The sequence below is a fragment of the Phyllostomus hastatus genome, unplaced genomic scaffold (assembly GCF_019186645.2).
Source record: "Phyllostomus hastatus isolate PE091 unplaced genomic scaffold, TTU_PhHast_1.1 phas_scaffold_385, whole genome shotgun sequence".
Lineage (NCBI taxonomy): Eukaryota > Metazoa > Chordata > Mammalia > Chiroptera > Phyllostomidae > Phyllostomus > Phyllostomus hastatus.
In genome coordinates, this window is record NW_025334026.1 from 6,300,999 (window position 1) to 6,326,736 (window position 25,738).

The following is a 25,738-nucleotide window of genomic DNA, read 5'->3' on the forward strand; positions in this document are numbered from 1 at the left end:
TTGACCACAGTGCAATACTGCTTCCTCATGTCCTTGCCTTCTGGGAAGGGAAGGACAGTGGTGGCTCTCCTGAGCTGGGGGCCCAGCCACCTGCTAAGGAACTCAGGGGTCCTCTGAGAGGTGAGTCACCCACCCCCCTCCCAATGCTCCCAACTGCTTCTCTTCTCTCTTTCTGGGACCCACATGACATGAATATTGGACTTTTTGATATTACTCCATAGTTGTTTCTTTTTCCTTCTGTTCCTCTTTTTTAATTGTTTTACTCTCTGTTGCTTAGATGCATAATTTCCCTTGACCTGTCTTCAAGTTCACAAACGCTTTCCTCTGTCATCTCCATTCTGCTATTAGGCCCATCCAGTGAATATTTTATTTCATTTATTATAATTTTCCATCCTAAAATTTTCATTTGGTTCTTTTTTTATATATCTCTATTTCTCTGTCAGCCTGCTGATATTCTCCAACTTACTATTCTTTTCAAGAGGGTTCACCCTTACTTCTTGGGGCATGGTTATTGTATCTGCTTTAAAGTCTTTGTCTAATAATTCCAACATCTCAGTCATCTTGTGTCTACTTATTATAGTTCCTCTAAGAATTTGCCAGATTCTTCTGGTTCTTCATATATGAAGTAATTTTGCCTTGTATTCGGGACATTTTTAATACCATGTTACAAGACTCTAGGTCTTGTTTAAACACTATTTAATATGTTCATTTGTTAGTTGTAACTGGCAATTGACCAGGTTAGGTTCAGACCAGAAGTTCGAACCAGCCTTCTGTGTGCTGTTATTCCAATGCCAATTCGGTTTTCAAAGCCTTGGCAGGCTGTTTTTTATCAGTTCCTCAGAACCTGGGTGGTGGTCTACCCTGCAGTTCAGTTCTCAAGCCTCTGATGAGCTGTTGAAGGTCATATCCATTCACATGTAGCTCAGGAACGAGCCCAGCAGTTTATACATCAGTTTATGGGGTCCCTTCTTAAGCTGCCTCCTTTCTGCTATCTTGCCCACACTCCGGCTCTTAGGGGCCCATTTTCACACCCCTTTCGCTAGAAAGCAGAGGCTTCTGTGTACCCACTTTGCCTCTCACTTCCCATGACTGGATCTGGGCCTTGAGCCAAGTGCCTACTGCCAATTCCTTTTGCATGCTGCCCGCCCAGGGCACTGCTGGGGGCACAAACTGGTCTTGTTCTGTGGCTAGTTGGCATAGCTTTAGTGTCAATCCCTGGCTGCTGGACATGGTACCAGCTGGCAGCTCTGGGGTGATGATGTTTAGGTAAGAAAGATGCTGGGGAGACAACCACCGGCAGCTGGGCTGAGCAATTAATCTCAAAAGTGCCAGCATTTCAACTCTCAGACACACTGCAATTATTAAAACAGCAGATATGATTTTCCAAGTGACTACTTCTGGGATGGACGGGTCCATATGCTGATTAGCCTTTAATTCCCATATTAGGATTGATCTGCTACATTTTACACAAGAGAAAGTTGAGACTCAGAGAGGTAGAGCCATTTGCTTGAAGTCACACAGCTGGTTAACAGTGTGGCCCAAGAGGCAAACCCAAGTCTGTGCAATTCCAGGGTCTGCTCCTCTATAGCAGTGTCCATCAATATCAATATCATCATCTCCTCCTCCTCCTCTTCTTCTTCTTCTTATCACATCTGGTATTTACTGAGCATTAACTATGTGCAAGGCCCTGTCTAAAGCTTTTTATCTGAAGTATCGGGACTGGAAGTTATAACAGAGAAGGAAACTGAGGTTCAGAAAAGGGATATCATTCACCCAAGGTCATACACACTTGCTAAGTGGTAAAGGTGACATTCGAACTAAATTGTGTCTCACTCCCATCCACGCTTCAAATGGCTATTCAACGGTCTCTATAGGAGGCAGAGCTGGACCTATCACCCAGTAAGTCAGGCTGGGAGGGGAGAAGCCAGAGGCTGCTGGGAGGCTGCGGAGAGGAGGTGTGGCATGGGTGGGCTGAGGCCAGATGCTGGGGAACATCTGTGCCCCAGAACAAATCCGCAGCATCTCTTGATCTCAAGGGAGTTTCTGGCTCTCGCAGAATGGCTATACCCTTCTCACACTGGCTTCCTGTGCTGGAAAACCTCAGCTTCTCCACTGTCCCACTTCTCAGACCTGAAACTTTTCAGCATGTCCTCTGATGCCCACTCAATCCTGGAGTCATCCCAGGCATGAGGGTGGCAGCACTGGGCCCAGACCTCCCATCTCATTCTCTGCCACACTTCCCTGGCCGGCTCATCTCCCCAGCAGATTCAATTAGCCAATTTGATGCTACAGCTGCAGAAAGCCAAGCAATTATGGAAAACAGACCAGGTGCCTTGGAACTCACTCACAGAGAGGCCTGAGAAGCCTCCAAGCAGACAGCAGGGTGGGGTGGAGGCAGAACAGTATAGGCAAATGCTTGCCAACCCAGGCTCCACAAGAGAACCACCTGGGAGCTTTGAAAAGTACAGCCCCTCCCCACAGTGCAGATGCCCTGGCTGATTCCCTTGTTCAGGACTAGGATCTGGGCATCAGGATTTTTTTTAAGTCTCCACATAACAATTCGAATGTACAGACATTCACACTATGTGGGTTCGGAAGTGGAATGATGTGCAGAGGGATGGATCACTCCTGGACAGTCTGATTCTAACAGGTGGAATGACTGTCACCCTGCTGCACTTCTTGGGTTGTCTATGTATTTGATTCCCCATGCGTGGTCTGCATCAGCATCACTTGGGTGCTGTCAGAAATGCAGAATCCCAGGCCCCACCCCAACTAAGTCAGAATCTGCATCTTAGCACCCCCTGGGAGACACCTGTGCATGCTAAAGTTTCAGGCGCCATGTTCTCTGGTCCCAGCTAGAGACACTAAGAGTTGGCAGAAAGAAGGAGTGTCAGTCATTACCTGGTTGCCCTCCTTGGGTGCTCTGCAACTGCCCAGCACTGGTTACTACTGATGGGCCCCCTTCTGAGCCTTGCCCAGTCAATTCCTGCAGCAGCTGCCTTGAGAACTTTAATGGACAGACGGGCAGCAGGGCATGAGTCCTCTATCCTAACCCCTGGAAGCCTTTTAGCTTCTAGGTTGAAGCATGAAGTCAGCCTCAATTTCTCTTCCAAAACTCAGTTTCCCTTCTGGGCTGGAGCCCTGCCTGATTGCTCCTCAACTTCTGCAACCTCCAGCTCCCCGTTCACAGGTCACCCCACTCCCCAGATGAGGCTGGGCACCCAGCAACATGTCCTGCCTCTCTCCTGCATTACCCTGAGGCCAATTCACAATGAAGTCATTATTGGTGTGGCATTTGATAATGTCTCTCTGCCCCTTGCTAGAATTAAGGTCAATGACAACATGTGCCATGAATGTCTGGCTCCCTAATGAACATGTAGCACTAGTGTAGGGTCCCCAACCTTGGGGCCTGGGCCAGTGCAGGTCGGGGCCTGTGAGGAAACGGGCTGCACAGAAGGAGGTGAGCTTGAATGTAACCCGCTTCAGTCATCCCGATTTCTTCCCCCAAGCCCAGTCCGTGGAAAAAATTGTCTTCCAAGAAACCAGTCCCTGGTGCCAAAATGGTTGGGGATCACTGATCTCATGGACAGTGTCAGACACATAGTAGGTGCTCAAAACAATCCAGTCTGTAGGAACTGATGAGACCTGGTCGGCTCTTGCCGCAGGGGGCCAGCCCTCACTCTGTCCCACCCCCACATCAGAAGTTGCCTGTGGGCAGCACCATCGGCTCCCGCTTCCTCCAGGCACTGGGAACCTTTCTGAAGCAAAGTGCCTTTTGGCCAAGGTCACCAGACGAGGAAGAGCTTTGAATGCTCTTCAGAAGGCCAGAGAGCCCAGGGTACTTAAGGGAAACCGAGGGAGGTTCAGGGCTAGAGAGACATGACATATATTCAGTTCTTCTAACCTCGCAATTTCCCCAAAACTTCACCTCCAAGAAGACAGAGGGTCTTCGTCTGATGCTGAGTGGGGGGGGGGGGACAGGAAGACAATATCCCACCCAGTTAAGTCTGTAAAACAAGATTTTCCTTCCCTTTTGGGGTTTTCCACAGAATCTCAGACTCTAAGTTGACCAAGGGGGTAGAAAATATTATTTAGTTATGTATCTATGCCCCATCATCTTTCAGAAAAGCTTTAAAGTGACCTCTGGCTACACGAATTTGGACTCCTTCAGGTAATAATAATCACAGCTTATACTTACGGAGCACTTCTGAGCTAGCACCACTCCAAGCCTTTATATACATTAAGGCATTTTGGACTTGACAAAAATCTACAGAAGCAAGGCCCATTATCCCCACTTTATAGATGAGGCAGCTGAGGTGCTGAGTGGCCAAGGGAAGTGCCAAGGTCACACAGTGAACCTCAGGCATCTGGCTCAGGGGTCTGACCCCTACCCTGTCGGTGTGGCAGTGAAAGAACGGTGACTTATCTCGGGGAGAAGAGTTTGCAGGGGTCCAGCCTCAGCATTCAGGTACTACCCTGAACTGCTCAGAGGAATTTTGGGTTTTGTGGACATCAAGATGCATTTCTTTCCCTTTCCAATCAACCTCCCTCCCTTCCTCCCTCCCTCCCTCCCTCCCTCCCTCTCTTTCTCTTTCTCCAAATTGTGGTAAGACACACGTAACATAATATTGACAACTTTAACCATATTTTTAGGTAAACAATTCAGTGGCATAAGGACAACTCACATTGGTTGTGCAACCATCACCACCATCCACCTCCAGAATCTTCACCTTCCCAAACTAAAACTCCGTCCCCACTAAACAATAACTCCCAACCCTCCCACCTCCCCTCAGCCCCTAATAACCTCTATTCTACCATCGGTCTCTATCAATTTGACTACTGTTGGTACTTCATACAAATGGAGTTATACAGAATTTCTGCTTTCATATCTGCTTTATTTCTCTTAGCATAATACCCTCAAGGTTTATCCATGTTGGAACAGGTGTCAGAATCTCATTCCTTTTAAGGCTGAATAACATTCCACCATACGTGTAGACCACATCTTGATGATCTACCCATTGAGGGACACTTGGGTTGCTCCCACCTCTTAGCTATTGTGGAAAATGCTGCTCTGAGCATGCGTGTGCAGATATCTGAGGTCTGCTCTCAGTTCTTTTGGGTGTATACACAAATGCAAAATTGCAGAATCATATATGGTAATTATACTTTTTAAAGCTTGAACAGCCATCAGCAAGCTGCATTTCTTTTCTTCTTCTTTTCTTTTCCCCCCTACTTTCAATCACAGCCCAGTACCTGCAGTAGCCAACCCCACTCCACATTCCTGGACAGAGTGTTGCTATCTCAGGAGTGAGAGAGCAATTCCCCCCATCTTTTCCTTAGAAAACTTCAGCTGCAGAAATCACCTGACTGAAAATTACAGAAGAACCCTCATCCCACGCAGGAAAGGAACTGCTCAGAAAGCCCAGCCCACCATCTAATTACAGGCTTTCATCGGGAGCCTTGGCAAATGCTTAAATTGCATATCAACCTTACTTTTGTTATGAAGTGTTTAGAAACAAGTTAATGAGCTGGGTTTCAGATCCTTAGCTTGGAGGTAACAGCTCTCTCCCCTAATTATTAAGTAAAGCAAGTCAGAATGTTACAGATTTGGATTCAGAAGAGCTTTGTCTAGATATGCATCAGCTCAATTCTCACTCTTTCATTATTCCAGCCAGTGCCCTTTATGGAAAATGCTACCCCGGCTGGGATTTCCACTCAGAGCTGTGGTTCTAAATCCAGACAGAGCATGAGAAATATCTGGGGTGCTTTAAAAATATACATATCTACAAAGAGCCCAGGACCCCAACTTAGTCCAACTGAACCAGAGTTTCTGTGGGAGGGCATGACCATTGGTAGCATTTTAAAGTTCCCAGCTGGTTCCGAAGTGCAGGCCGGGTTGAGAATCCTTACTTAAGGGGACAGGGAGGGCTGCAATCAATCTTTCCTTGTCCACATTTTTTAGTTTACAGATTCTTAGAGGGAGGGAGAGAGAGAGAAACATCGATTTGTTGTTTCACTTATTCATTTGTTGGTTGATTCTTATATGTGCCCTAACCAGGGGTTGAACCTGCAACATTGGCATATCAGGTCAGTGCTCTAACTGACTCACCTGGTTAGGGCCTAGAAAAAGCATTTTCAATGGGCTTTTACCTTGAGGAGAGGGAACCCTGAGCTGGGGGCCCCAAACCCCAATGTTTAAAACAGAGAAGCATGGCTTCCGGGAAGGGAGAGCTTGGGCCTGTCTGACGGGTGCAGCTGACCACGGCCTCCTCGCGGCCGGTGGGTGGACCGAGAGGCGTGTGGGGGTGAGGGGCTGGGAGTGCCGCTCCAGTCTGAGGCTCTGCCCTGTCGGGTTCACATATGTGGTGCAAGGGTTTCAAGAACCCTCTGAACTATATGCAAAATGTTCTGTCCCCCTGTGTATTCGTCTAAGGAGGGTCCTCCAGAAGTCATATCACATTCTCTGAAGCTCTGTCACACACCCCTCACTGCCCCCACCAGGGATGAATAACCTCTGCTTTTATCATGGTATTCCACATGGTGGTATTTTAATAATGCAGTTACTAAAAATAAAAAGTGAGATGTCTTCATATTTACATTCACCTGGAGGGACTGAATACATTCATTATTAATGACACAAAAGCAAGTTTCAGAGTGATGTCCACAGAATAAATAGTCTGGAAACACCCACAAGAGCAGGGATGGTCTGTTTAAATTTTTTTTAAGAGATAGGGGAAGGGTGGAGGAAAGAAAGGGAAACATCAAAGTAAGAGAGAAACACCCATCGGTTGCCTCTCATGCGCCCCAACCAGGGACCAAACCCGCAACCCAGGCATGTGCCCTGACTAGGAATTGAAGCAGCAACTTTCGCTTTGGGATGACGACACCCAACCAACTGAGCCACACCAGTCGGGGCAGGGATAGTCTGCTTTGTTCACTGCGACATTCCACTACTTGGAAACTGTGTCCAGCACAGAGAAGGTGCTTAATACACACTTCTTGAATTAATGAATATCTTTTTGAAAAAGCTGAATCCACTATATGTGGATGATGTCTATGTGAAGAAGGACAAGTATGTAGAATGACACACACTGGGACATGAAAGGTGCTGACTTCAGGGAGAAGGACCTGGAAGGGGGATGATGGAGACAGTAAAATTTCGTTTTAATAACAGTGAACAGTTACGGAGTGCTAGCTAGGTGTGAGGCACAGTGCTCAGCACTGACTGTGGATTCCCTTCCTTGAACCCATGTAGCAATCCCTGACAGTGATCCCCATTTTACAGATGAGAAAACCTAAGCACACAGGGTCTTGTGCAAGCCCACAAACCCAGGAGCTGGGTGCTTCCCCCACAGCCATGCTGATCCCTCGTCTGTACACATCTCTGGGCCTGTGTCACATGTCACAACAACCACACGCTACATTTTTCATGAAATATAACAATGTCGGGGCTTTCCATGTGGGCTCTCATCCCCCCTCCCACCTCTGCAACGCTCCTAGTCTGCAGGTGCCACATTAAGTCCTTTATTCTCAGTAGGGACTTAGGAATCGATATTCCATGCTTGGATCCCAGTTTTGGTTCAATATAGAGTCGACCCTTGAACAAAGTGGGGGCTGGGTGCCCCACACAGTGGAGAATCTCCATGTAACAAGTCAGCCCTTCACATCTGTGGATCCCTAACTGCGGATTGAAAATACAGTTGACCTGTGATCAACACAGGTTTGAACGGCATAGGTTCACTTACATGCAATTTTTTCAATAAATACTAATTGAGTAAAGTATAAATAATAAATGCTTATTGAAATTAATAAGTATTTATTCAATAAATACGGTTCAACTGTAGTTTCCACTGCCTGCCCTCCACCATTTACAGATGCAATGAAATCACTGTCTTCTATCTCGACATAAAATCTTGGGGAGAGCAGGGTCCTTGGACAGTAGCCACACAGGCTGCATCCGATAGAAGCATTGTATTTGCTTAGGGCAGGCAACCCCTAACTGGCTGCAGACTCTCAGGTGACAGGCCCGGAGAAAGCTCAGAACCAACCTGCCTGGAGGGGTCTCGGAGCACAGAACACTTGCAGCCTTAATGATGCGAAGCAGTAAGCTCCTGCAGAGGAAGCTGTGTGTGGAAGGGTTTTTCAGTCATGGCCTGATTTCTTGGGAGACCCGAAGCCAATATTCTAGCCTAGATCTAAACAGATGAGAGCTTCCAATCGCCCTGCAGCAGGACTCCTCCAAGTATGACGTCAGATCCCCAAGGCCCACACCACCTTGGTGCATGAAGAAATGCAGGGCCTTTGATCTTAAGAGCTAACAAGGCCAGAGATAATCCTTCTTTACCAGCTTGAGACGTTGAGTGGGTTGTTTAGGTTTTAAGCTTCAGTCCCCAGGCCTATAAATTGATGAGGATAATACTGACTTGACAGGGTAGGTTCTAATGAATATTAGGAGTAATATCAGTGAAGCGCCTGCCGTGAACAGGACACAGGAGACAATAACCATTACTTCTGTGAATTCTAACCATATTGCCGTGGGCAGCTTCTAAAATGACTCCCAATGAGCCCTTATCTCCCAGGATTCATGCCCTTGTATAATCCCCTCCCCTTGAGTGTGAGCTAGACCAAGTGAATTGCTTCTAATGAATAAAAGGGATAGGGTGTCATTTGTGAGATTAGCTTACAAAAAGTCTCTGGCTTCCTTCTTCTTCTTGCTCATCCTGTTTTGTTCTCTCACTTGCCCACCCTGATGGAAGTCACCTGCCACGCTGTGAGTTGCCTAACGGTGAAGCCTGTGTGGTGAAGAACTAAGGAAGGTCCACAGGCCAATACCCAGGAAGGCACTCAGGCCCCCAGTCTAACAGCCTGTAAGAAACTGAATTCTGCCAACAACTGTTGTGCGTGAGCTTGAAAACAGACCCTCCCCCATATGAGCCTCAGCCAAAACCTTGACAGAAGCCTGTCAGAGAACTTTGGCCAGAAGCACCCAGCAAAGGCATGCCTGGATTCCTGACTCATGGGAACTAAGAGACAATATATGTTCACCGTTTCAGGTCACTAAATTTTAGGGTGATTTGTTATGCAGCAGTAGATAACTAATATACCCTGTAAACAGCAGATTAAATTCAAGTAGAACGGCACATGAAGCCTCTACTTAAACACTAAATAATCTCAGAAGCCTTTCAAAATCCCTCTCTGAGGATTTTGAGGCCCCTGTTTTCTCATGCTTCCCTATTAGGCTGTAAACTACTTGACTAATATCATGAAAGCTTATACCACGAATACTTGTTATTATGCCAAAGTTGTAAGTCACTTAATCTTTACAACAAACCTAGAAAGTAAATACTATTATTACCCACATCTTATAGATGAATAAAAAGATGCTCAGAGGGGTTAGGTTGCTCAAGGCTTCAGTAATTATGAGAAAATGCCAGGAAATGTGCTTCCAAAGTTTACATTTGTAGTAATTATGCTATGTGACTCTAAGAGTCTTGCTCAAGTTCATAAACTTTAAGTACATTCAAACCTAGGTAGCTGAACACCAGACGTGAAGTTTTTAAACATTACCCTCTCCAGTGCCTTCTACCCCCAGGATAATAAGTTGAACACACCTCACCTGGGGATCAGCAGGGTCTACCTACCTGTAAACACTAGGCTGGCATTTTCCAGTTCTTCTTGGGGAACTTTGAAGCTGAAGGATTCATTATAGAAAGGATCAATTGTACCCCTTAAGAAGGATGTCTTCTTTGTTTTCACAAGCTTGAGTCCATGTACCAGCTGGATTTTCACAAAGGGGTCTGAGAATTGGATACAATGTCACAGAATGTTACAGATCATGAAACCCACCCATCCATCCATCCATCCATCCATCTTCTCATCCATTCATTCTTTCACTCATTCATTCTTCTTTCCTTCTTTCCATCCATCCATCTTCCCAGCTATCTGACAGCCCAACTACCTACTCATCCTTTCATCTATTTTTCCCTCAATCCACCTAGTCTCCCATCCACACCTCCTTTCATCATCCATTTTCTCATGTATCTACTTTTCATTCCTCCTTTTCCTTTCCTCTCTTTCTCCAGCCACCCTATATTTATTGAGCTCCTCCCATGTGTTAGGCATTTTACAGATAAAGAAATAGAAGACTTAAGATGAGAAATGATTTGCTTGAGATCTGGCTAGTAGAGAGAGAGCCAGACCCAGAGCCTGGCCTGGCTTTCTGTCCTGGAAACCCATCATCATGTCATTGAGCCCAGAGCCCACACAGAGAGTAGAGGTGGCAGAGTTGTAACTGCCATTTTTTTTTATCACTTTAAAGCTTACAAAGAGATTCATGTACATTATCTAACTGAACATTGTTTAAACAGCCCAATGAAATGAACACTGTTATTATGTCAGTTTTTCAGATGGAGAAATTGAGGCTTTTAGAGGTTAAGTAACTTCCCCAAGGCACATTATTTGCAAGTAGTAGAGAATGGGACTTGGTTTGAGGCAGTTTGACTCTGAAAACCACTGCGGTAAGTCTGAAACTCTCCAGCCTTAACACCCTTCCTTCCACTGGCCCCTTCAAAACCTGTTTTTTGTAAAGTGGTTTTTGGGAATGCAAGCTGTCTAAATTCAGCTGTCACCTTATAGCACAAGTAATTTATTTTAGCCATTGCACTTAGAGAAGACAGTATTTCCACCAGTGAGCTGAAGAGAGCCCAGCGACCACGGCTGCTTTCACGATAATATCCTTGCCGTCTTGAGAGAAGCTACTTACAGATGGAATGTAATCTGTTCCAGTTCATTAAAAGTCATGTTTGAATTTGGTTTGCTATAAAATAGATACTTTAAATATAACAGTCTTTTCAGAGCTGGGATTTATAAAGATTTATGGTACACTTGAAATGAGTGGGGAAAAAACCTTAGGGTGCATACACCACTCTCACAGATTAGGATTCATGGACAATGCACACTAATGCCTCCTGGAGGACAGTGTCTCTACTGCAGGCATAGCAACTGGAAAGGCAAGCCACTTCCTGTGGGCTGCGTGTGTACAAAGAGGATCTAGATTTCAGTAGTTATCACACCTGGTCTCAGCCAAATCCCCAGTTCAAATGGGGTTATGTCTGAGGTGGCATCATTTACCTGTCTCATTTTAAAAGATATCTGATTATTTATCGTTCCTCTTGAAATAACATCTAGTTCTATAATGGGGTTCAGAGTGAGGGGTCCCCAAAGTCCCTACAACCCATGGCTGGGGGCTGGGGGAAAGAGATGATACAGCATTTAAGATACTTTGTATAACAAAAAGGCAAGCTAACAACTGTGCTACAAAAGTTGTCTATGACTGAGAGCATTCAGGGACTTGTGATATAGCTGGGGGAGCTGAATGCCCTCCCCGGAAGCCCCTGTGTCACAGGAGCTCTTGCCCTGACTGAAGATGGTCACTGAGAGAGGACAGAAAGGATACTGGCAAATGTAGCATACTGTGGGAGGAGCTGGATAGGAGGTCACATAGGAAGCTCCTGGTCAGGATTTAAACTAAGGGTGGGCAGAGAGAGTAAGGCTGGTCCACCAGGAGAGCTGAAAGAGTAGGTAGCAGCTGTGCCAGTTCGTAGTGAAGAGGGCAGCCCTGTGAGAGAGATTCAGCCATGCTGCCTGTAGTGAGGGAGGAGCTACATCTGTTCCTCTGAGGATTCGGACATGCGGCCCGGTGTAGGGAGGAAGCAGCAACCAAGAAGGAGAGAACGACATGCTGCCACTGACTGTGCCTGCTCTGGCTGACTCCGAAGCCAGCAAGGATTCTGCTTTGTAAGATGCTGACCTGCTGTCTCGCAGACCTGGGCTCTCTGGACTCTTGGAACTCAGAACATATAGAAAGGCCACTCTCTTGGGACTTGTGCCTTCCTGGACTTCACCATGATCCAGTGCAACACGGCACATGCTTTCCTGGACTATTACACGGAGGCTGAGGACAATGTACCCCAGATCCTGAAGGGGAGAGCTGCTGCGAGAGGATGGAGACTTTGAAACCCACAAGTACATTCCAGAGGGGATAGAGACCTGTTTGCACAGCTGGCTTATGAACAGATAAGGATAGGGGGAATTACTGGGCTTGGTTTTGGCCTATAGCCTGGTGGGGAGCAAGAGATGTGCTGGGAGAACACTCATGGAAGAACAGGGCTCTGAGCAGGGGTGCTCCTAGCCCCTGAGGTCTCACTCCTGTAAATAAAAACATGTTTCCTCCAACACTAACTGTTGGGTCATGCATCAAGGCACCACGTGCACAGGCCCCACTTTGCTTGGTTATAGTTCTGGATACTATCTTTCCTTTTAGGGTCTTATCTTTTTTTTTCTTAATCCTTATCTGAGGATATGTTTATTGATTTTAGAGAGAGAGAAAGGGAGAGAAAAAAAAACATCAATGTGAGAAACACTGACTGGTTGCCTCCCATGCACACCCAACCAGATATTGAACCCACAACCTGGGATGTGCCCTGACAGGGAATAGAACCCAAAACGTTTTAGAGCACAGGACAACACTCCAACCCACTGAGCCACCTGGCCAGGGCAGGTCTTATCTTTTTAACAGTATCCAGGATGCAGAAAAAAAGAAAATTGAGTCCTTTGTGTGAAAAAGAAAAAACACATGCCCCGTTGAAGAAATGGGGAAGGAGGGAGGGAGTCACACCGCACCTGAACCTTGGCTCACATCTGTCTGAAGAAGTTGCTTGGCTCGAATGACGTCAACATTTAGCCTCCCAGCACTTGGGAGATAATTCAGTGACAAAAGCAGCTCTCCCAGCTCCACTTCATTCTGCAGAGAAAGGGAATAGTTGAGAAGTTGCTTTTTTTCTTTTATTTTGCACCTACCATGCAGGAAACTGCTCCTAGAAGCTCACAATTGGGCTTCTGTGGATGGATCAGTTGACAGAGGGTACCTCTTCCTTTGACTTCTTTTAGTCTCTGACCCAGATTTTATTTCTCTCTCAGAAAGTTTTTCTGCACTTAGAACACTTAACAGCAGCAACAACATAGTGATGACAAAGGTTTCAATAATGACAATAAATAAACACAGGTCAATCAAGTATTATGCTAGACACTTTACATGTAATAACTGGTTCAATCTCTATAATGAGTCTGTGAGATATGAATGTCATTCCCATTGAACAGATGAGGAGACAGGCTCAGAAGGGTTAAATACTTGTCCAGGGCCAGACAGCTGGAAAGTGGTAGTGCTGGCATTTGGACACAGGGAGACTTAATTCCAGATATTCTGACCACTGTGGTTAATAATTTGGATTTTTAAAATTAGTGAGGATTCTCCTTACAAACAACGTCACCCTCACTCATTTGCATTCTTGGTTTTGTGTGTTTGTTTGTTAACTGGGAAAGACAATGCTGGCTTCCCCCTCAGGCAGAACCAATATGTGCTCTGGCCCCCTAGAAGCAGGGACCACCTCTCCACTTCAAATAAAAAAGAGAAATATTATTTTTTGCAAGAACGGGATATTTGGTATTTCAGAAATAATACTGACATAATCATTATGGGAATGATAGACCATCGCTATGATTTACAATGGACAATTATTATCTTGATCAGCATATGATGAGAAGCTCCATGATCTTCAGGGCTTTGGGTACCAAGGTCATATCTTAACCTAGCCCTTGGGAAAGTGGAGGGTCCTCACTTTCTCTGTCCAGAATGCATGACACATACGAACATCAGCAACCACATGGCATCCAAAACTGCAGCTCTAAACAACCAGGGGGCAAAACTGTTCCTGAAAGGTTCCTGAAGCCAGTGTCTTCTCAGCCTCTCTTCCCTAGAAGATGCTACATTTAAACGCTGACCAGCAGCCAACTGATAAGAAACTCAGGCTATGGGGAAAGCAGGACCAGCTGTTCCCCAACCTGACTCCTCCCCTGAAGGACCATGGAATTCATGGTGATCTTTGTAGACATTTATGAAGTATTGACATATTAAATTTACATCAACCTGGGGCAATTTTATCCCCCCACTCCCCACCTCCAGGGACATTTGGCCATGTCAGGAGACATTTCTGATTGTCACAAGTGGGAGGGTCGCTTTTGACACTTAGTAGGTGGAGGCCAGGAATACCACTAAGCATCTTGCAAAGTGCAGGCACCCCAGTTCCCAACACATAATGGTCTGGCCCCAAACTTCTATAGCGCTGAGGCTGAAAAAATCTTAGTTAAACCTATCAATCTTGGGCTGGTTCAGACTCATATATGATTCTAGCCTGAACAAATGTTAAAAGCATCCAAGGGCTGAATTTTTCTCCAGACCGGAAAAACTCAGAGCACCAGCTACAAGCCAAAGATCAAGCTTCGATTTCCATCCGTCCACTTCCTCTAAGGGCTTCCTTTGCTGAGAACAGACACCCAGGCACCAGGCAAAACTTTTCCCAGGAAGCAGTAGGCTCAGCTGCCCCAAGGAGAATGGACTGTTCCTTCTGAGAGGATCTCCAGCTCTTTGAACTCTTCCTTCCACCCAGATTTAGTCAGATAAGGTTGTCCTGTCAGACCTGGAATATTTGGTCCAAAGTTCTAGATTTAAAGAGGAAAACTGAACCAGGACATTCTCTCACTTCCCTGCTAACACCTCCATCACTCTTAGAATGAAATCCAAAATCCTTAGCCTAGTCTGCAATAATGCCATTTTGGACTGAATCATTCTGTGTTGGGGGGTGTCATCTGTGCATTGTAGGATGTTTAACAGCACCCCTGGTCTCTACCCCCTAGATGCCAGAAGCCTACTACCCCCCAGCTGTGACAATCCAAAATGTCTTTAGACAGCACCAAACATCCCCTGAGGGAAAAATCACCCAGCTGAGAACCACGGAGCTATCAGTATGGACATAATTCGGCCCTGCCTACATCTCAGACCTCAATGAACAGCCACATCAGTCTTCTTTCTATTTCTCAAAAAAAAAAAAAGGCATTCTGGCCTCAGGGCTGGCACCTGTGATGTGCCCTCAGCTTGGGAACCTGAAATGTCACCTCCTCGTGTAAGGTTTCCATCAGCACCTAATGGAAAAAGAGTTCCCTGCCTCCATTGCTTTCCATCACATCACCTTGTTTCATTTCTTCCATGGTACTTTGTCCTTATCGGATATTTTTTCATTTTCTGTAAAGGCAAAGACCGTGTCCATCTCTCCACCACTACACTCACAGCACCTGGACGACTTCAGCAGATGACCGTGAGAACCAGCTGTGCAGCCCCAACACGGTGGCTCTGCTGCCACATCACGGTCCCTGAGGAATCACGGGCATGACGTCTGCCACCTGCCCTATCCAACCCCCCGAGACTGGAAGGAGAGGTGAGAGAAGGAACTGGGTGCCACGTCTACTTTTTTCCCTGCTCAAGGCACTGTCACAAATAAACAGGCGTCGTTTTCTTTTACAAGATCTTGATGAGCTTAATTTGGTTGAACCACTCGGGGTAGCTTGGGAGAACTGAAATAGATTGTAAATTACTCAAATGAATCCAGAAGGCACCCTGCAAGCTCCTAGCAGCCGGCTTGTGCAAACGCTCCACTCTCATCCCAGGCTAAAATGTTCCCTCCCTGCAGCCTTTGAACACAGCTAAGTTCTAATCAATAAAAAGGAAACCAAAGAAAACTATTGGGGACAAAAGGCACTTTCTGGGGAAAACAGCAGCCGGGCTCTCTCCCTGCCATACTTCCTTTGAAGTGCTTCTAAAGGGCTCTCCGGAACAGAGGGTTTCAGGTGTGTGCGCACAACTGTTACCGGGTCAGAACACAGCTGCTCTGAGCTCCCCTGCCTTTGTTCCCAGGTTGGGAGAAACAGTGTGTCTCCATGTACCACACAAACAACATTAAAACAGGAGTGCATTTTTTAAAAACAAGATCCAGTCACGATCCCAGCACGTCACACCTTCCACCATGCGCTCTCTTGCCTCCAGCCCAACCCACTCAGGGCTTTCCCAGTCCCTGTCCACACATGGAACACAGCTGCACTGATGACACGGGCGAATTCTAATATCTCCCCACCCCCTTTCAACTTACACAGACACGCACTTTCCGTGATACTGCCTAGACATGTGCAGTGTAATTTTAGTATCTGCATAGAATATTCCGTTAGGCTGAAACTATAATTTACTTTAGCCCTTTCCTATTGTTAGGTACTTAGGTTGTTTCTAATGACCTAAAATTGGGCACTTTGATATACAGTATAAATATATATATATATACACACACACAAGTATATATATATACTTAAGATATATCATTTTAATAAAACCCCTGCAATCACTAGGTCAAAGAACATATCCAGATATATAAAAAGTACCCAGGTCTTTTTCTGCCACTCAATATGAACTGACAGAGCATTAGCCAAAGGGCTGGACTAACTTCACAGCCACTCACAGAGGGAGAGGATGGGGCCAGCACCGGGTATTAACATTCTGACAAATGGCCTCGATCAGTGTGGTTGTTAAAATATTTTTTGTTTGCATTTCTTTGAACATCTAGTCATGTATCGATTTAATTGCTTTTCCTATTTTGCATGGAAATGTTGACTTTCTGATTTCTGGTGTGAGGTCAATGTCCCTCATTGATGGGCATGCACATGCTGTGGCTACAAGACACATCTGGCACTGGCTTGTGGCTGTCTGCTGCTGTCATGATTTCTGTCCACTGGCTGCCTTATTGTGACTTCACTTGCATTTCCCTGAGTGCTTAAAAGGTTGAGCATCTTTTCATGCTTATCAGCTATTCTCTGCTTTAAAAATCCTGTTTGTTTCATATTGCCTATTTTTTCTATTGGATATTTGCCTTTCTTTTATTAATTTATAAAAAGGCTTTTAAATATTATGAATACCACTAAATTATTCACCAGTTATGTGTTGTTATGGGTTGAACTGTATCTCACCAAAATCCATGTGTTTAAGTCCCAACTCCCAATATCTTAGAATGTGACCTTATTTGAAAATAAGGTCCTTGCAGAGGTAGTTAAGGTGAGGTCATGCTGGAGGAGGGTGTGCCTCTAATCCAGGGTGAATGGGATCTTTATAAAAGGGGGCAACTTGGACACAGCTGTGCACACAGGGAGAAGGCCGTGTGAAGACTGGAGTGATGCCGCCACAAGCCAAGGAACTACCAGAAGCAAAGAGAGAGGCTGGAACAGATCCTTCCAAGAACCTTCAGGGGGAGCGTGGCCCTGCTGACCCCTGGATCTCTGACTGCTAGACAGCAAATTTCTGTTTAAGCCACTCGGTTTGTGGCCCTTTGTTACAATGGCCCAAGCAAACTAATATGTGTGTGTATAAACATATTCTCCCAGTTTGTGGGCTACCTTTTAACTGTTTTTTTTTTCACTGTATTTTCTGATGAACAAAATACTGCAGAATGCATCCGTCCCTCCTTTCCCTCTATGGTCCACACTTTATGGCCTTTCCAGAAGTGCTTTGCTACATCAAAGTCATAAAGATAGCTTCATTTTTATTTTTCTAAAACTTAAAGTTTGGCCTTGTAAATGTAAGTCCTTGGACTGCCTGGACCTGATTTTGGTGTATGATGTGAGATAAGGCTCTGTTTTCATTTTTGAGGTAGTGATCTTCATTTCTCCTGTCTTTCTGCCCCACGAGGCTGTATGCTCCTTGAGGATAATGATCTCACATTGCTTCTGTCTGTCTCCCCCAATACAGAACACACCCCTGGGGAATGCTGGCCAAGAGAAACATTTGTCCACACCCTTCCTAAGCAGCTACACCTTCCAGGAAAGATGCGAGAGAAGCCTGATCTTTTGATGTCTGAGAGTTTATGTCTAGGACTCAATGGCCATCCAAATTAGATCAACCTACTTCAGATCCACTCAAGCTTCTCAAAAGAGATATTGATTCCATCCTAAAGTGGGTTCCCAGTGTGGCAGAGATAGCTGTTTATCAGAGACTGCTCCAGAACATGCAATGTTTCAATAAAACTAAAATGATGGCCACAAAGCCTTGCCTCCAGCTACCCAGTATTCATAATGAAAGACCAACAGTGGACAGATTACGTTAAGGTGAGTCCCCCACGAGCAGTAGCAGTGGCTGACAGAATGGACCAGGGCATTTATGAAGTAGCAGCTGGGAGAACCTCTGCCAGCTAAGGGAGGGCTCTAGAGCCAGCAGGGGCCAGCCCCCAAACCCTTCTTTCACCCACTCATTCCATTACTGCATAGAGAGCCCCTTATGTTTCTCCATGTCTCACCCAACCGCAGATGCAGCCCAACTACCCAGTCAAAAGATATTTGTAGAGTACCTTCCACATGCCAGGCAAGGGGCTAGCACACAACAGGTGGGTGACCCACTGACTGGGTGATTGTACCATGCACAAAGGGAAAGCAGAGGACGAGACAGGCAAGGTCCCTGTAACACAGCTCCTGAGAGTAAACATTATTTAATTATTATGCATGCCTAATAATGAGGTGATTTAATCAGCACTGTGGTGGGTGCTATGGGATATGACCTTCCTAAGACTCCCCTGTAGAAGAAGGAGAAGGAGTCAGAGGGCCCAGGGGCGCAGCACACACCCTGAACACCTGAAAAGGCCAACGTGGACAAGTGAAGAAGGTGCAAGGGCAGGCGGGCTGGGGTGCAAAGCAGAGGCTGAGGAGAAGATATGTCTGCTCATGCCTTCGTGCCAGGTAAGGAGTTTGGACTTATCCTGGGGAATAGGGAGCCTCAGAAGGCTTTAGGCAGAGAGTCACATAATTAGACATGCATTTTAAAAAGATCCCTCTGGCTGCACCTCTTTCCTCTCCTGATGGTTCTAGCTGTCTCTCATTCTTTCATTCATATTGTAATTATTCACTTCTCTGCAGCTCTAGTAGCAAACTCTTTCATGAGGCTATTTTACTTTTCATGCACTATAATTTCTGCGGGGATGGACTGCATCTTCTATGGTCCCACCCATCTCTCCTTTGTGCCCCAGCAACTGAAAGTGGAGAGGTTGGTACAGGTTGAATTCTGCCTCCCAAAAAGACATGTTGAAGTACTAACTCCTGGTATCTACAGATGTGACCTTATTTGGAAGTAAGAATTTTGCAGATGTCATCAAGTTCAGAGGAGATCATACTGGAGTATGGCAGGCCCTAAACCCAATATGACTGGTGTCCTAATAAGAGAGACAGAGAGGGAGACACAGAGAGGGAGTGGGAACACCATGTGCTCCCAGAGGCAGAGATCAAGGTGACACAGCTACAAGCCAAGGAATGCCAAGAAGGGCCACACCACCAGTGGTTAGGAGAAAAGCATGGAACAGAATCTCCCTCTGGGCCTCCAGGAGGAACCAGCCCTACTGACACCTGGATTCTGGACTTCCCGCCTCCAGAACTATGAGGGAATTTCCATTGTTTTAAACCACCCAGTAGGTGGTGATTTGTTATAGTAGCCCCAGGACATAGAGTGGTGATCAGGCAAAAGGACTGAGTCACAGACCATGTGGAAGGCCTGGGAAAGAGTATTTTACACAAGTGCCCCAGAAACACTGATAACACAGGTATTTCAAACTACAGACCCCCACCTCAATCTCACCTGCTCCTCCCACTCCACTGTCCAGCACCCCCAACAAGCAAACCCATCAATGTGGCAAACAAAGCAAGATCCTAGAAGCCTCTCTCACCCTCTTCCCTCCTGTCACTTCCAACTCGTAAACACACTCAACTCCAAGCCCTGACATGAGTCCTAGTGAACACCTTGCCTACCACAGTCAAAGGTCACCTGTCCTCACATACCTCTAAACCAGTGGTTCTCAACCAGGTGATTGTACCCCCAGGGGACACCTGCAGACATTCCCCGATGGCAACGTCTGCAGACATTTTTGGTGTCCTCACTGGGGGAGGGGGTGCTACTGGCACCTCGTAGGTAGAGGCCAGAGGTGCTATTGAACACCCTGCAATGCTCAGCACAGCCCCTCCCTGAAGAGAGTGATCTGGCCCAAGATGTCACCAGTGCCGAGGGTGGATCTAACTCATCTTGTCTAAATTCAACTCACACACTGCCCCAGAAGGAGCAACCTGAAATGCAAACCTGACCAGGTTTCTCCCCTTTTTATCTTTTAATGGTTCCTGCCCACCCCCAATAAACACTGTCTATGAGGTTCTTCATCCCCCAGCTTCAGTTCCCCTCATTCTCATGTTGTGACATTCCTTGTATGGTCAAATTACGTACCTGGCAAATGGAACATACGAGATGACTCAACTTCCCTCCATCTCCTGTCCCACATCTACAAGTAGGGAACCAAGTGCCCCTCCCCTGTGCTCCCACAAGCCTCAGACTTACCTCTTAGAGAGAATACTACCAACAGGTCATTCATTCCACAAACAGAAGCTCTATTCTGAGCCAGGTACTTGCACAGCACTGGGTGTACAGCAGTGAATGAGATCTCCAGGAACCCCATCCCAGGGAGGTGTCAGCATAGGGCATGACTTAGGACTTTGGGTTCTAGCTGTTACTTTCTTTCTAAACTGTGAGTCCATGCTAGAGCTGATACATGAGAACCCTCCTAACATGTTCACTAAGTAAATAAATAACCACAGCAGAAAATATTGACTGAGTACTTCTGTAGCACCCAAGGGGATGAGCATATGGCATGTGTCATTCTAATCAATTCTCAAGAATCCTTTGGTGTTGATGATGACAATGGTGATGATGGTTCTGCTGCTGCTGATGTGGATGGTATTGATAATAATTTTGATGACGGTGTTGATGATGTTGCTGATGTTGATAATAATGATTATGATGGTGATGATGATTGTGATGATGTTGATGATGATTACAATGGTGCTGCTGTTGCTGCTGGTGATAATGATGTTGATGATGATGTTGATCATGGTGTTAATGATTATGTTGATGATGATTATGATGATGTTGATGCTGGTGGTGTTAATGATGATGTTGATGATTTTGATGATGATGTTGATGATAACGTTGAAGATGATGATGGTGATGACAGTGATGTTAATGATGACATGTTGATGATGATGATGGTGTTGATGATTTTGATGATGATGGTATTGATGATGATGATGGTGTTGATGATGATGATGTTGATGATGTCACTGATAACAGTAATGATGCTGATGCTGGTGATGACAATGGCGATGATGATATTGTTGATGACAACCAACATTACTGAGAACACACTACCTGCTTAACACAGAGTTTTGAGTGCTTTCCTTCATATTTCCATTTAATCTTCACAATAACCCTCTGGGAGAGGGACTACTATTATCCTCATTGTACATATTAGGTTCATGCCTGACATCACACAACAAGCAGGGAGCACAGCCAGGAGATTGTACAATAATAGCAGAACAACAATAAAAAATAAATAAAATTATTCTGAAAAAAATTTTTTTAAAAGAAGGTATGTCCAGAAAGTATCCAGCCATGTACTATGAAAAAAAAAAAGACATTCACTGAAGAAGATACAAGATACAAGAAACATTGTACATAGGACAATACAGCTTAGTCCCCTTCAAAGTAGGCACCTTGGGGCCTCACACAGTTCTCCCAAAGGCCATCAGCTGCCTCATCATATTTTCCTGAATCTCATCCATGGTCTGAAATCTCTGCCCTTTCAAAGGTCGTTTTAGTTTTGGGAAAAGCCAGAAGTAACAGGGTGCCAAATCTGGGCTGTAGCAGGGCTGCATCACCTGGGTGATTTGATGTTTTGCCAAAACGCTCTGCAAAGACATGACACATGAGTGGGCGCATTGTCGTGATGAAGCTGCCAATCACCAGTTGCCTGTAGCTGCAGCCTTCTGAATCATCTGCATAGTTTCCATGGAGGAATGTTCAAGCTTAATGCAAAATGCCATGCAGATTCACTGCTCTACTTGCTCAGTCATTTTGAATGTGACGGCCACACAGTACACATGCTCACTCAACAGCATCTACCACCCCCACGGACTAGAACAGTGAAGTCATCATTGTTCATGCATGTGCATTCCAGTCCACTCTCTTTGGCTGCCAAGTTACATCATTGTCACGCAAACCTTTCTTGTTATATTAACAATGCTGGACTTTTCCAGACAGACCTCAGATATTTGCTTTTTGCCTTCAGTTCTGGGCACACAGCTCCTAAAATCTTTGGACTCTCTGGAGTGATAAGAGTGTCTTCTGTGTGCTAATGAGATTACTGATGGCTGGAGGTTTCTAGAGAGCTTCAGGATGGTGTCTGGTTACCAGAAAGACTAAGGCACCATTAGAGGGTTGGAACTCTCAGCCCCAACCCCCATCTTCCAGGGAGGGGAGAGGAGCTAGAGCCTCTCAGCTAGGGCTGAGTTCAATCATCAATGGATATGATTTAATTAATCATGCCTACATAATGACACTTCCACAACAACTCCTAAATAACAGAGTTTAGAGAGCTTCTGAGTTGATGAACATAGAGGTGCTGGGACTGGAATGTGCTCAGAGAGAGAAGGGGAGCTCTGCACCCCTCTCCCTGGATACCTTGTCTTATGCATCGCTTCCATTTGGCTGTTCCTGAGTTGTGTGCCTTATAACGAACTGATAGTAGTAAGTAAAGTGTCATTCTAGCAAGTTATAGAACCGAGGAAGAGGTCACGAGAACCCAGTTTGGGTGACAACCTAGAACTTGTGATTGGCATCTGAACTGGAGGCAGTCTTCTGGGCCTAGGCCCTTTCCCTGTTGTTCTGAGCTAACTCCGGGCAGTTAGAGTTAGAGTTGAACTGAACTGCAGGACACCCAGGAGTGTCTGAGAAATGGAGAATTCATAGGTATGGAGAAAAAACCCATACATTTGGTGTCAGAAGTGTTATGGGTAAAGGCAGTTTATGGGGTATGAGCCCAAGGAGGCTGACTCCAGTTTGTGCGCTCTTGACAGCTACGCTATTGGGCTTTTACCCTCATTGTGCCCCAGTGAAAACTGAGACTTGGGGAAGTCAGCTAACTTACCGAAGGTCACACAGTACGTGTCCCCTGTGGTAATTCCACTGCCCTGCCTAGGTGCTCAGTAAGTATTTACTGAATGGATGAAGGTGTAAATGGTCGAGATTCAAACTGGTTGATCAGACTTCAGAGCCCACCCTCTCATCTAGTCCAGGGACTGGCATGAGGTAAGAGTCTAATATAACAACTGATCGATTTAAAGGGATAGAAAGAAAAGCACAAGCCATCCCTTGTAGCTACTTACCTTTCTTATATCTGTTGTCCTTAGAAGCCTTCCCTGTCCCTGAAAAACTGCACTTTCCATCTATTCAGAATCCCTGCCCTTTTCTTCTGGAACCTCATTAGGATGGTTTGGGTGGGACTAACCCTGCGCATTTGACCCCTCCTCTCCCTGGCCAGGTGATTGGTTCACAAATGGCCATGTGATCAAACCAGTCAATTAGAGTCCTCACCCATGAGGGGTGTAGGAGGCCAAATTCTAATATGACCCCCAAGACTGGAGCCCTCTGGTTCTCACATTGAATAACTGCCCAAGGTCACACCACTGGAAGTGATTGGGCTGTCTGTGGCTTGAGGATTATGGGACTGCAGGGCCATGCTCTTGACCTCCACAGGCACCACTGTATACACATGCCAGGTTCTGTGCTTTGAGGCTCCCGTGAACTAGCCTTCTGACGGCCCAGGCAAACCCTCTACAGTAAGTACTACCGTGATCAGTGGTGTGCTGGTAAGTGTTTAACTCTTCAGGGGGGAAAGGCTCTGATTTATAGCATTTGCCAATTTCATACACAGTGGCTGATTTCAAGCTAGCAACATGAACTCAGCAACATGAAAAATACCTGAAAATTTAACAATGGGCTCTATGAGCCAGTATGAGCTGGCTTTAACACACAATCCTCATTTTATAGAGGAAGAAACTGAGCGTTAGGGATGGTAAGGTGACTCTCCTGGGTGCACACCTATAGAGGGTGGCAAAGCTGGGACTTGGACCTATATAACTCCAGGACCTGTGCTCTTAGCTATAATAGATCCCTTCCCTTGGTGGGTAAAGTTGTGTGGCACAGTGGCAAGACCTCTGGCCTGGAAGTTGGGCAACCTAACTCTAGTCTCACTTCTGTCACTAAAAGCTGTGTGACCTTGCATAAGACAGTGAACTTCTCTGTGCTACCAGTTTCTCCTCTATAAAATAGGGCTGGTCCAAATCACCTCTGGCTCCCCTTCTAGTTCACATTATAACTAGAAATCTGAAGCTCATGTTGAGGACTGAAATGTAAACTCTGTTTCTATTTCAGGAGAAGGAAAACAAGAAGGACCACATTAAAAAAAAAAAACCTTCTAGATTACGCTGCCTTTTAAGGTTCTGGCTGGAGCCCAGCCCTGACTGCACAGGGCTGGCCCAGACTCTGCTCTTTACCAAAACCTGGGCAGCAAACCTTTCAGCACACACACGGAGGCTAGGACTCTGCCAAGAGGGTCAGGGCTGACAGCAGCTCAGGGCAAGTGAAAGAGAGACTCTCATTTACAAAAACTGATGTCTACCTTGTCACGGGCCTTGCCTGTTATGGTATCAGGTGGTGAATGATCTCAAAATGCAAAATGCAGCCAGGAAAGGCCACAGGCATGAGTCACTCCAGGCAGTTCCCAGGTACTGGGTCCAATCAGCACATAACTCTGGGAGCTTAGAATCATCCATAATTTTTCCTTTTAAAACAATGTTCTAAATTCCTTCTATCTTCATCTGTCTGGGGCATGGTTAAGACCAAAAGTAGCCTATATTGAAAAGCAAGTAGGATTCTAGGGTCAATTCCTCAATCTCAATTGCTCCCAACCTCGCCTTCCTCTGTTTGATGTCCTCCCTCCTCAGATCCCTCCCCCAACCTCCAGGAGCCTCAGCTCCCAGTCTACACCCTGCATTCGTACACACCCGGGGCTCTGCCTGCCCAATCTTGGTTTATCAGGAGGTGATGCAGTGGTGCAGAGTGGGTAAAGGCCCGGCCTCTGGAGCTGGACAGCCTGGATTCAAATCCCAGTTGCAGCCTTGCATATGTTCCTCAATGCATGCCTCAGTTTCTCCATATATAAAATGGGATGATGATTAAAATTGGATGATGATTAAAATTGGATGATTTAAATGAGATGATGATGCCCTTGGCCAGGTGGCTTGGCGGGTTGGAGTGTCATTCTGAACACCAAAGGGCTGCAGGTTCAATCCTGGTTGGGGTGCTTCCGGGAGGAAACCAATCAATGTTTCTGTCTCCCTCCCTCCCTCATGCCTCCCTTCCCTTCTTCCCCTCCCTCCCTCCCTCCCTCTCTCTCTCTCTAAAAATCAATAAACCTATCCTTGGGTAAGGATTTTTCTAGAAATATATAAAATGGGACAATGATTGCTAGTAGAACACCATCATCCCAACGGTCGTGCCGGGCACACAGTGAGTGCTGTGGAGGAGACTCAGCTGTCGGCACTGCCATCTTCGCACGCTCCCCACCTCCCCGTGCCGTGCGCATTATTATCCCTAGTTTACAGGTGAGGGGCTGCACCTGAGTTTGAGCAGCTGGCAAATGGTGAAGCGGGACCTTAACCAGGTCAGTGTCACTCAAAAGCTAGCACTTTTTACGTAATGATATTTATTCAATTCAAACCCCATCTACCAAGTTCTTTGCCAAAGATACAGAGAATAAACAACAAAAAAGCTGATGTTATGGAGGCTCTGGCCAAGCCTTCAGCTGTGTGTTGACAGGATGTTTTCCAGCTGACCCCAACACCGGCTGCCTGGGCCCAAAGCTGGGGACGAGGGAGAGGTGCCAAG

General features: G+C 46.0%; 1 protein-coding gene across 9 annotated transcripts in view; it reads right to left on the bottom strand.

Moving 5' to 3' along the window:
* The window catches only part of SYT17 (synaptotagmin 17), a 69,896-nt gene that overhangs the window by 19,679 nt on the left and 24,479 nt on the right, over positions 1–25,738 (bottom strand). For all 9 annotated transcript variants that reach the window (XM_045819504.1, XM_045819502.1, XM_045819498.1 and 6 more), the window contains 2 exons: positions 12,682–12,802; positions 9,642–9,797 (listed from right to left, as the gene is read on the bottom strand). In XM_045819504.1, coding sequence (XP_045675460.1) covers positions 9,642–9,797; positions 12,682–12,802 — 277 coding nt within the window. The remainder of the gene's footprint in view (positions 1–9,641; positions 9,798–12,681; positions 12,803–25,738) is intronic.